Genomic DNA, 13067 nt, shown 5'->3' with positions numbered 1-13067 from the left:
TTAGCCCCTCGCCTACTTGAAACCCCAAGCTCGCTCACACTCCTAATGCCACATGCCTTCAGCACCGTTTGGAAATCCTATACCCTAGTAACACTTGCATCACCCTCTCATTACGAATGCCCTCAGTCCTTCTCACCCTCCATATGTGTTTCTCATCTAATATTGCCAACTTCATACCTTCCGTATGTCTTCTATCTCGTCTTCTTTCTGCTTCAGCAGGCCTTGGAGCCGGATATTGTTACCTTCCACTTCCGCCAGGCGTTCCTTCAATGCACTGCAGCGTTCCTGTAACTTCCTCTCTGACCTCTCCAGCTCTTGCAGCTCTGCCTCATACTTGTCCCTGACCCTCTTTATCCTATAAAAGAGGTATGAAGGACAGAATAAAAGAACATTGTTTTGTGTGTTTGATGAGTGACATCTCAATAGTCAGCACTCATTACTCTAATGCCTTTGAATTGAAACCACATTTTGCATAATTCTATGCCATAATATCACCTCAGCATGACCTCAGCTGAGGTCCTTGAGCAGTAAAATTCAACAAACAACTTATTTACCTTTGGTAACATTACTTCTGGTGGATACTCTGGCGACTTAGCCCAACCACTGATTCCTCACCTTTTAATTCTCCTCAGTTGTTAGTATGTATCCATTAAATTCTACAGAGACAGGGTGCATCTCCAGCCTCCGTAACAACTCTGTTGCAACTCATTGATGTGATGATGCAGACTTCACATAAAAGGCTACCTCTCAGTGTTGACGACCAAGTTACTTCCCTTCGGTAACACATTATCTGGTAGAGACTTTATTTATCTGCAGATGGAACCAGAAACGCCTACTGAGTAATACCCCTTGCACGCGCCATCGGGTGGCTCCATTCAGCCTCGTGTGACGTCGTCGGTAGCATCGGTTATGACATTGCGCTACCTATGTAGGTGCAACAAAGGCACGGGGACGTCAGTACTTTTTGTTTGTTCCACACCAGAAGAGCAGAGCCACCAATTAACTGACATAATTGTGTGTAAAACTAGGGCCCTGAAAAGAGGAGTAACCCTAGCCCTACAAAATTAGTCTGCAAAGCGGGGAGACATGGGTGGGGCTGTAAGGAATCTGCAGCTAGAGTTTGTAACAGATAATGCGTTACCGAAGGTAAGTAACTTGTTCATCCGATAGAGACTTCTAGCTGCAGATTCCCTACCTTTGAATTAGATACCCAAGCCATACCATCCCGGTGGTGGGTTGCTGACCAATACCTTACACTAGGCAGTCTTGCAGGATTGATTGAGCAAAATGCCCGACCGGACTATCAAGGCAGTAGTGTTTTGCAAATGTGTGCAAAGATGCCTACGTTGCTGCCTGGGAGATGTCCAGGATTGGGACAACCCGAGCCAAGGCTGTAGTTGCAGCCTTTCCCCTGCTGGGATAGGCCCTTAATCCCTCAAGGGGCTGCTTCTTGGCCAGGGCACAGCAGATCTTTATGCAGAGATTGACTCAGCGAGAGATGGTCATTTTCTGCACCGCTCGCCCCTTCTTAGCTCCCATGCACTCCACAAAGAGTTGGTCAACCACCCGGAAATCTTTTGTGTGGTCAAGGTAGAATGACAACGCTCTTTTTGGGTCCAGTTGGTGGACACGCTTCTCTCCAGGGTGAGTAAAGAAGGTGAGCAGTGTGATGGATTGACACAGATGGAATGGGGTCACAACCTTGGGCAAGAATGATGCACGGGTGCAAAGCACCACTTTGTCTGCAAAATACATCATGTAGGGAGGTGTACAAGACATCACCTGCAAACCTCTCAGTGGCGGGCAGATGTAATCACCACTAAAAAAGGCTGTCTTGATGGGAAGCAGCCACAGGGGATAGTTGTGTAAAGGCTTGAAGGGAACACACATAGGATAAGTAAGGCTAACCCACTGCCAGACTCTACGTCGACGCCTGCAGCCTCTGCACGACGACTTCCCAAACCGCAGCCTGCACTGTCAACTACACCGGTAAGCTGTTTTCTGACCCCAAAGGACACCCTTGCATCCCGAGCCCCTGGGCCTTGGGGAGATCAACCAATGGTGCCAATGCTCCAGCAAACGCCAACTTACCTGTGCAGCTGTAGGTCTCCTTTGATCAGTCTCCCGGGCTGAGCCTGCAGCATTATTCTGACTTCGAGATTGAATTGGTTTGTATTGGGTGTACGAGACTGGGTTGGCACTCTGCACTGGGACACCCTTGTACAGCTGGAGGTGTAAGTTTGGTGCTGCCTTATGCCCCCGTGCTTACCTTAACCCCAAGAGAATGGGTTACAAAACTGTGATACCGACCTGCAAGTAGTACCACTTTGATTGCCCCCTTTCTCCATTGGATAACATTGGCACCAGATCCGGATTTTGACCTCTGCACTCAACCGCCTCTGTGTCACTGGTGGTGCAGTTTTGTCACTTACCTGAACCTTACCTTGTACTGATTATTCATCCAGAAACTCAATATTGTAAATCGTTTACTTACCTGCATACTGCTGATTGTGTTTGCACTGTTGAAATATGCATTGGGTCCACTTTTTACATTGAAAGTTAGTAATAATGGACAACGTATTGACATGCAACAAAGTATCTTTGGTTCTATAAAATAAATATGCTAAAGGTAATTATTTTAAGCAACCATTAGTCTTGGATTTAGTCATTGAGTGTGTGTAATCATTTATTGCCTCTCTGTGTACAATACACCCCTCTGATAAGCCTAACTGCTTGCCCACGCTACCACAAAACAGAGCATTAGTATTATCTATATGAGCCTCTGTAATGCCTCTGGGGATCCACTGGACTCTACACTATACCAAAATTAGGCATAGTGTGCATACAGAGCCAGCTTCCTACAACATCTATCTCCAGATCTTCTTTCCTTATTTGCAATAATCCCCAAACACCTAAACCTATGCCTGCCTTCCAAACTATACTTGTTCTGCATTTGGGTTGGGTCTGTGCTAGCTACCAGGCCTCAACTTTATAAATTCCCATGATAAATCACACTCACATTCCAACCTCTAGTGTCTACGCTGTTTCAGTCATGACAACCTCAAGATCATATAGTCTTATTACTACTCAGACAACCATAGTTCAACTCTTACACGATGCCAAACATCATAACTTCGAGTGGTTTCCACATCAAAGATTATGGGTAAGCGAGGGAGTCAGCAATAGAGACCTCATCTTCAGAAGAACTGATTGAGCTTCCTCTCTAAATCATGCCACTCCCTTCCCTGTCCTCCATCATTAAGCAGATTCTTATAATCTGACATTTTGTATCCCTGGATCACTCTTTAACAGTTATGGGATTGAGCCTAGAGAGCTTTCAATTCATAGTTGAGTGATTGTGATAATATGTCACATTAATATATAGAGAAGCATCTGCTTTTCGCAGTTACTCTCTGGAGAGCAAATGCAATATGTAACAAATATTCAAACAAATATCTAGTTCCCTCTTCAATTGGTCTCCAAGCGTTTCTCACCTGTTTTCTGCTGCCCGCTCACACTCATCCTTGGTGGTGGACATCTCTGCTTCAAGACGCTGAATAACCAGTTCAATCTCTTTGTCTCTGCCTTTCCGCACTTCCTCCTTAAGCTCCCGCTCCCGTGAAAGTAGCCATGCCTCCTGGGGAGAGAGGCCTGGGATCAGAGCACCATCCTTAACTAGGCCAAAAACTGGTCATGCATCAAACATACATATGCAGTGCTTAATGTCAAGCACGGACCTTAAGGTTGAAAACATTACAAAGGTCCCGCCACTGCTCATAAAGGAAATAAATTAGCCTAATCTTTTCAGCACTGTTTTGTATGGGGAAGGCAGTTCCATTTCTTATTTGTTTTGAATCCACATTCACTATAACTGTGCATTCCAATATTTGTCTGCCTCTCAAAAACCTATTCAGACTAAACAAGGGTTTTCTTGTACTGCAAATCCGGCCACAAATGTACCAAACCTCGTAGATATGCGAGGACCTCCCCATGGAGAAAGACTGCACACCTACACCATTTATATACAGTCCTGCCAGAGCCACCCGGGCTTCATTCATTTTTTATTCATTCACAGATTCCTCACATTTTTCAATAATGGGCTTTATTTAGCATGTCAGGTCACACATAAGCTGCTTCACTACAATTCTGTTGAAAACTTACTGTCGGTAGCATGAAGAAGGTAAGATAATTGTGTAAGTTCTGCTAGTGGGCGTGGTTAAACATTATCTTCTGATAGACAGTCGCAGAGAGAAAGAAAAACTGTATGTCATACCTCTTTCTTCATGTAGTTCTCCTCCCAGGCCTGTTTCTCAATTTCCAACCTCTCCTTTAGGGCTTTGGTTTCAGCCTAAACCAAAACATGTGAATAAAATATTACTAGCACAATATTGGAGATAAATTGGGTTTCATTCTAGGAGGGAAGAAAGAGGGTTATGATCGTCATGAAATCTGCAGAGGCTTGTTTTCTGAAAACGTGACGGAGCAGGCTATGGTAGGAATAGGATAGTTCAGCTTCAGAGAACCCAATGTATTCATTGTTTTCAGATTCAGAAGGAATTCCCTGCTGTCCCAGGAAGAGGCGTGGATGTGAAGTTAATAATATCTTGACTAGGTCCTACTGCAGTACTCAAACTAGGCTGCTATAGTCAGGAGACTGATAACTCAGCTGCACGATAGGACAGCTTGGAAAGAAAAGTCCCAGTGAAGTCTCTAAAGACCCACCTTACCGCTAGTCTGAAGCCTTGGTACAAGACCAAGCCCTCATGGAGGCACTCTCTGATTGTGTGCTCTGGAAGAGCCTGGACAGAGTGAGACTTAAGGAGCTATGTTGTGCCTCTGCCCTACTGTGGCTACACTTGGTGTGACACTATTCCCGTAGATAGCCATATTTATAGAGGAAAGGGCACAGCACACCATGGTCTTTAGGAATTTTGCCTGCCACATTTCATGAATGTCCTAAATTTCTGCTTAATTTCTCAGCCTTCTGAGTACAGCCCTCAAACACTATTTTTACACTATCTTTTAAGCTTATCCTAGGATTATATTTGACATTATTTTTTTAAAACATTTTGATACTAACTATACTTGCAGAAAAGAGAACATTACTAGGACTGATGAAACTTAGAGTCATGGTTAGCGTCTAGTATATAAATGCCCCTCTCAGGGAAAAGAGGATGGAAGGGTCAAAGAGATTTAGTGCAGGACCTGGAAATATATTTAGAGAGCTGATGCATGAACAAGCAGAAGCAAATGGGGATACTAGATGGTCAGGCATATGTTGTACATCCTGTGAACTCAGAGTTGGGGCATATATTGTGTAGCCTGCCAGCACTGTGCTAGTGTGAGCTTATGTCCAGGGACAAATATGATACAGCTTACGTGCTGAAATAATGGAGCATGTGAGGTGCGCTCTAATGGCTGCTGCAATGGGGTAGAGGAGGTACTATATTTAAGCTGAAGTACTAGAGAGGATGTACGTCTTTTGAGCCAAGGTGCTTACGCTAAGTGCATCTCATGATCTGAAGAGTTGAGGCACTGTGCACAGATTCTGTTGGGGCGGATAAGATACACTGTATGAGCATCGATGCTGGAGCAGATGATTTGCATCGCTGAGCTAAGTTGAGCTAATGTGTTAGTGATCATAGAAGAGGGAAGGGCTCAAACCTGGTGACGTCGCTCCTGCTCATCTTTGCTTTTCTCAAACTCCTCTTTCAAAGCCTTGGTGGATAAAGTGCAGTTCTCTTCCAGCTGCCGCCTAAGCTCGTCCAACTCTCCTCTTTGCCTGTAAAAGATAAAGAGAAGCAATTCTCAGAGTCTATCACTTGAACCCCCTACTCCTTGCATCCAGTGGGTTGACATTTCGCTGTAGTCAATAAAATGAATCAATACACAATGGAACTCCACAGCAACAAGGAGCAGAAGTTATACTGCAAAGCCTTGCATGTAGATAGCCATACAAATTGTTTTGTTATACAGGTAAGATTCCTATACAAGTTGTATGACCATATATTTAGGGGTTTACAGGGGTTATACGTTTATACAGGCAGGGTAACCATATGCTGAATAATCAGATAAGCAGCATCACTGTAAATGTGAAGTAGCAATTCATGGACTGTATTCATACACCACGAATTCTGTTGTTAAAGTAACGCATACTTCCAACCAATACTGAAACGGTGTGGCCGGAGATTGCCTTCCTAGATGGGTGAGAGCAGTGTGTCTTCAGCTTTTGTAAAGAAGAATTCTTGACTCATATTAGTTAATTCAATTGGAGTTTGGCCAATATGGTGCTCGCCCAACATATATGAATATTAACCAATTCTTTAAGCATCAAGCACCTCTACCAGTGCATGCTGCACCTTTTCCCACACACCATTCACCCATCTGTCCCACTACTGACCTTCAACAAACGCTCAGACAATACACCTCAAGCATGATACACGCATTGCCATTATTGCTTCACAACTGTAACCTATAGTCTTGACTTTCCAGTACTGAAATCTGCCGCACAGCTGACAATCTACAGAAATGCCTTCAGTCTGCTTTTTGGACTATTACACTCCTGTAAAGACTCATTTCAGCATTCTATTAGCACTACCATCCAGCCATTGGGCACCACAGCTTATCACTCAATAGACTGCCAGTGCAAATCAGTCTTTACCTGCAGCACGGCCTGCAATTGCATTACTGGGGTGCCATGTCACAGGTATTTTCAAAATGTATGTTTTTATTCAGATGTGCAGGCAAGCAATAATAGGTATGTTTCCAGATCAGACATATTCTCATACAAAAATAACTAAAGCTTCCAGTGTTAGCAAACAATTATATTGACCCCCCATACTAAAATCCCAAATGCAATAAGCTTCAGTGCATATAACCAACACCAGAGAACAAAACTCCTTAGGTAAGGTAATGCAGAACATGCCCAAGCCACCTCCTCCCTGCAGCTCTCCTCAGAGGTCAGATCACCATTATATAATCACACCAGGTCCACCTCTGTTTCCTCATCCGACCCATTCATTGTCCTCGCAGAATTGCCTTCATAGCCCCTGTTAGAACTGGGATTTCTGGTTGGCTAAGGCTTGCGCCAAAGCCAGGCAGAAACCACCACTCTAGTCAGGGCAAGGGAGTTACACGCCAAAGATAACCCATGCGCACCCCCTTGGTAGCTTGGCAGGAGCATTCAGGCTTATCCCGGAGGCAATGTGTAAAGCGTTTGCGCATGCACAGAGCAACAACATCCCAGGCACACCACAAAAGGAACTCCACACAAGGTTATATAAAAATAGCCTTTGTATCCTCAAAACACATCAGATAGTAATCACACAATGTACATTGTGCCAACTGGCACGGGCAATATTCACAAGGGATTATTTACACAGGGCAGGGCCATGTGGGCCACTGTCAGGATGAGCACTTAGCAGAAATTGGTAAAAGTAACATAGGTCATAAACATACAACCAGTAGCCACTGGTAATCACTGTACTCCACCTCAACCTGTAACATAACTTTACATTGTGCACAGTCACATCAGGCGCAAATTACATCCTGCGCCAACCTCACCAGCATAAAAACATTATGCAGTCTCCTCACTAGTCTAAACACATTAGGCCCTACCTCCTAAGTATAACTCACATTAGGGGCGTAAATCACAGTGAAGTACAATCTCACTAACACGAACCTAAATAGGTAAAACAACCTCATAAGCCTAAACGATATATAGAGGTATCAAACACAGGGTGCGTAAAACATACTAAATGCATTACCTTGCCTAGCACCACAATCACTTCAGCACATAAATCATATTGGGGCCTTGCGCCCTATACATCTACCAGTCCCCACGGCCAACTGGCCATCTCCAAAAAGGGGGGCTCAAATGCCCAGTGTCCAGAATGTTAGGGCGCGCTGCCAACGCAGCGCCAGTCAGGTGAGCGCCATCTGCGCAAACCTAAACGTTGCAGCTGCCCACTACTTGCCGGGTAGCTGAGAACAATGACATGGGGCCTAAACGTTGCAGCTGGCACTAAGTGCTGTGCAGCTGTGGAAGGCCGTGCACCTCTGTGCCACTTCTGTCCCTCTCAGGGACTCTTACTCAAATGGCGCCTAAACGTTGGAGCCATCTAGGCTCTAGGAAGAGCTTATGGGCTTTGGAGCCATCTGGCTCTAAAATCAACTGTGTCCCAGGAGCCCATTTGCTCTAGAAATATCTAGCCCCCAGGGAGTGCACTGGCTCCCGAAACAAAACATGCCCCCATGGTGGAGCCACGTAGGCTTTAAACACAATTGCCACGTCGTGGGAGCCACGTAGGCTCTGAACTAGGAAACATGCCCAACGTTGCAGTTGCCCACTGTCACATGGGGCAACTATTAAAATATGGTCAGAACGGGAGGACACAGGTCCCTCTGAGCCCTCTCTCATTGACTGTGTTCATTGGTGGGGTGGCCCGCTCTCTCTCGGCACCGCCCCTGACCCTCCGCAGCCCCACTCGCCGGGCAGCTGTCAGCTGGCTCCTCTTGCTGTGGGGGACTCGCTCTCCTCTGTGGTCCCGGCTGTTGGGAGAATCCTCATATCCAGCGCGGAGGGGCAGGCACAGTCAATGTGCCTTCCGCCCCCTCCGCCCCAGCCCCATCTCCTCTTGCGGCGGCATCACATCCCGCGGGGCTCCGTCCTCCTCACAGGAGCCCCGCTTGGAGTCTTCCTTCGGTCGCCAGTGTGGGGTGGGCTCCCGCCTGGCTTTTGAAACGCCCGGGTCTCCCTTAGCTCACGGGAGACTCGGTTACTTCCGGGGGCGCATACCAAGCCCTGCAAACAACCAGGCAACCATGCCTGTCTTCCGGGTCGCATTTGGCAGCGGCCCGGAGATCTCCTTCTATGCTCGGGCTGCGGCGGTGATTTCTTTCCGATTCATAAGCGGGGTGGGCACCCGCCATAGAAATAAAGCGAAAGGCACCACGATGCAGCGTGGCACCCGCTGGTAATTACCAGCAAAACACGGCATCACAGCGAGGTGGGTACCCGCAAAAGAAAGAGAAATGCGGGGTAGGCACCCACTGTTGATTTCTTTCCGGTGCCATAAGCGGGGTGGGCACCCGCCATAGAAATAAAGCGAAAAGCACCACGATGCGGGGTGGCACCCGCCAGTAATTACCAGCAAAACACAGCATCGCAGCGGAGTGAGCATCCGCGAAAGAAAGAGAAATGCGGGGTAGGCACCCGCTGTGGAGACATTTTCGGGGGAATCCCCACAGTGGGACTTCCCTCGTGCTTGATAGTCAGTCCCACATGCTCCCCTCTCCTCGCCTCTTGGTCAAATTTTAATCAAAGCGCTCACAGGCGCTAGAATCCACAAAGTCCTTAAAGTCTTTAAATCAGCAAATAAAGCCACAAAGGTTTCAGGGCATAGCTGGGCCCAGGGAGACCAGCAGCAGCATGCCCTGCAGCAATCAGGATCCAAGCAGAGAACATTCTACATGGGGTCACAGCTCCATTTTATACACACTTTTCCTTTGTTTAACAGGGTGCCGGCAATGGGAGAAATAGCTACAACTGGTTCAGGGGAACTCCTGAGCACTTTGTTTTGCTCAGCCCCTCTCTCCCTTTCACTGGACAGGCTAGGGACATCAGACGCGCCACAGGGGGTGGAGCCAGCATTGTGTAGGGAAGGCACAGCCCTATTCAGGTCCCAGGTGCAACTCCTCCCTTCCATCAACATGCAGATCTCCCAATTCACTATCTGGCAGACCCATCCTGGCTCCTGGAGCCAAGCACACCAGCCAGCCCCTGTAACTCACAAGCGAGACAGTCAATTCACATTCACTGCACACAGAAATGCCAACTTCTGAAAGTGGCACATCTACACTAGACACATTAAATCTGCACACACTGTTGCACAGCATTTAATCTCACGAGTTCGCACATACCAAACTTGCCCCTGCACTCCCCACACATCAGGAACTACCATGAACACACATATCTCCATGCACATTCCTTCGGGTGGACAGGCCACTCTCACCAAACATACACAGAGAGCGCACGCACTTTACACTGGACCACAGTGAAAAAGTGCACAGAGGCCTAAAATCACCAACACCAGGTTACAGAAACAGGCTAGGAGAAAGCAAAGAGTTTCGGGGTGAACCTGCCATAAGGGCCAAGTCCAACACAACCCCCTTCCAGCCAAAACGCAGGGCAGACCAATCACTCCCTTGATGGGCTTCCCTGCTTTGGGCGATAGAACACGGACGTGGGCCCGCACGGCAGGGACACCCTCCGCTTCTACGCCACTCTGAACCCGCATGGTTTCCTCTAAACAAGAACTCTCTGCCCCAACTAGGTTACCCACTGGTACTCTCTAGTTGTCCACGGCCAGGACCAGGCCCTAGGCCATCCAGATGTCACAGGTTCTGACCAATCCACAGAGGGGGGGGGCAGTAACCCCTGGCACACAATAGCCATTCTCCACTCTCCTTCTCAGTGTAGTTCCAAACTACCAATTATCCTTCAACCTAGGGTCCGCACCCTCAGGCTGACAATAGGTCACGGGCAAGAATGCCCCACCCTACCTCTATTTTTAAGGTTCCACACCCTCCCAGGGAAGCACCCTCCAGAACACAACTCTCCAACCAGTTCAGGACCTCTCTCCATCACTGGTCTACCGCCTGGGATCTACATTCACCGGATGCACCGGGGTCAGAGGCTAGGACTCCCTCCCTTTGCGCACCCTTCCAGAGTTCTGCACCCATCCACTGTAGACCAGGGTCCTTCTCAATTAAGATGGGCTGCACCTGCTCTCAGGGTAGTACTACCATAGTCAGCCAGGGACCCTAAGGATCCCGGCGAGGCCTGCACCACCCCTTCTGGGAAACACAGGGTCTCTTTACTTTAAGATGAGCCTCGCCTGTGTTCACAGGGGTACCCCTAGAAGGCAACCTGGCCAGGACACTGGTTACAGATGCCCTGCCTTCCAGGTCAAGCTACAACCCGAACCTGGCCTTCCCCTCCTCAGGGAACTACCTCCAGAGGCCCCACAAATGGTCAAGCACACTCTGGGCGGTCAAATGCCCAGCAAACCAGGACTTCAAGGGGAGCACGCATGCCCCCCTTGAGGATTACACATAACTAATGTGTTGTGTGACAGTCTGTCTGTCTCTCAGAACAGAAGTGGTGTCACCATGGTCACTCACAATTGACTCAGCCCACCTGGCTGGCCCCTGACCCACTGGCTTTTCCACTGGGGTTGGTTGTCCCCCTCTCACCCCTCAACCAGGACTTCTGCACCGTCCACTTAGGAGCAGTACTGCTCAACATCAGGTCTGCCGGAGTTCTGGTTACAGAAACTCCCCGTCCTCTAGACACAGGAAGATCCTCCTCAAATGACCTGCCAGTACAGCCTAGGCCCCCGACCTGGTGCTCCCTTAGGGAACCCTCCAGGCCCAGAGACAGGGTTTCGGGCACATGGAGACATGGAGACCCTCCAACTCCTTCTCCTCAGAGACAGGAAGTGGGCCCCTACAACCCTTCCCATTTTACTAGGACCTAGCTGGGCTACACATGAACCTCTTCCCCCACACAGGACCAGAAGATACACAAGCCACTCCTTTTGGAATAACTCCCCAATGTCTCTGCAAGACCTCTGGCACACCACTAGAGGTCCACCTTCTGTGCAAGCTTCTTATCAGACAAAGAACTCACACTCACTTGTCCAGTGCCTCTGCAGGACCTACTGCACACCACCCGAGGTACACCTCCGCGCAAGCTCCTTTCACCACCAAAAGAACTCACACCAACTCCTCTAGTTCAACACACCACTCATCCACACGCCCCCTCCAGACTGGTGAGACAGTTCCTCACTGCCTCTGACTCTCAACCTGTACCCCTCTTACTGAGCACCAGGCACCATACTCTGGTAACTGGGAATGGGAATTCACGCAAAGGACACACGTTAGCTGCCAACACTGGTTCCCACCGTACTGGGGAAACCAGACACACACACTACACTCCCGGGATTACCACCATCCTGAGCTAGCCATTCCTCCTCCACACCCCCTCTCTCCTATCTACCCACATCTCTGGGGACAGGAACAGGGATTGGGCACTGGACCCAGCAAGGGACTCCCTATCTATGGGAACCTCCCCACCTACTGGCGTCCCGCCCTGTCATTTTCTCTCTTCTGCCACTAAACATAAAAGGGCAGGAACACCATTTAAAAATGACACTCATGAGGAGAACACAAAATCAAACAATAATCCCCAACATGTGACTATCTAAAATGTAGAGTTTTGTAATGTAGGCAGTTGTGGCTGTGGTACTGCGCAAACGCGAGTCCTAATCCTCACCGCTGATCACCAATGTTGGAACTGGGATTTCTGGTTGTCTAAGGCTTGCGCCACAGCCAGGCAGAAACCACCACTCTAGTCAGGGCAAGGGAGTTACACTCCAAAGATAACCCCTGCTCACCCCCTTGGTAGCTTGGCACGAGCAGTCATACTTATCCCGGAGGCCTTGTGTAAAGCATTTGTGAACGCACACAGCAACAACATCCCAGGCACACCACAAAAGGAACTCCACACAAGGTTATATAAAAGTAGCCTTTGTATTCTCAAAACACATCAGATAGTAATCACACAATATACATTGTGCCAACTGGCACAGGCAATATTCACAAGGGATTATTTACACAGGACAGGGCCACGTGGGCCTCTGTCAGGATCAGCACTTAGCAGAAATTGGTAAAAGTAACATCTATACTACTATTATAAAGAGAGAACAGAAACCTTTTGGCAAGGTAAACTCGGCAACCACAGCGCCAATCCACACACCCAATACATTGTTGTAGTCCTCAGGGTGTGTAGATGGACATAGGCTGCATAAAATAAAATAAAAACGTAAATAAAAAATTAAACTTTAAAAACAAAGTAGTCCCATAAAAGTAGCGCCGGCCGCGATGTAGCGCTGGCCGCGACCTAGCAATGTCCGCAACGTGCGTGATGACGACAGGCGGGGAGGAGCGATGACGACAGGCGGGGAGGAGCGATGACGATCAGCGAGGAGTGGGTTTAAGTCCGC

General features: G+C 48.1%; 1 protein-coding gene across 4 annotated transcripts in view; it reads right to left on the bottom strand.

Moving 5' to 3' along the window:
• CEP131 (centrosomal protein 131) overlaps nucleotides 1-13067 on the bottom strand; it is a 448463-nt gene that overhangs the window by 64081 nt on the left and 371315 nt on the right. For all 4 annotated transcript variants that reach the window (XM_086931022.1, XM_086931025.1, XM_086931023.1 and 1 more), the window contains 4 exons: nucleotides 5665-5782; nucleotides 4274-4348; nucleotides 3495-3637; nucleotides 178-355 (listed from right to left, as the gene is read on the bottom strand). In XM_086931022.1, the coding sequence (XP_086787148.1) occupies nucleotides 178-355; nucleotides 3495-3637; nucleotides 4274-4348; nucleotides 5665-5782 (514 nt within the window). The remainder of the gene's footprint in view (nucleotides 1-177; nucleotides 356-3494; nucleotides 3638-4273; nucleotides 4349-5664; nucleotides 5783-13067) is intronic.

Source organism: Lissotriton vulgaris, chromosome 7 (assembly GCF_964263255.1).
Source record: "Lissotriton vulgaris chromosome 7, aLisVul1.2, whole genome shotgun sequence".
Taxonomy (NCBI): domain Eukaryota; kingdom Metazoa; phylum Chordata; class Amphibia; order Caudata; family Salamandridae; genus Lissotriton; species Lissotriton vulgaris.
The sequence above is the reverse complement of the archived record's forward strand: the minus strand, read 5'-3'. Positions and strand labels throughout refer to the sequence as shown.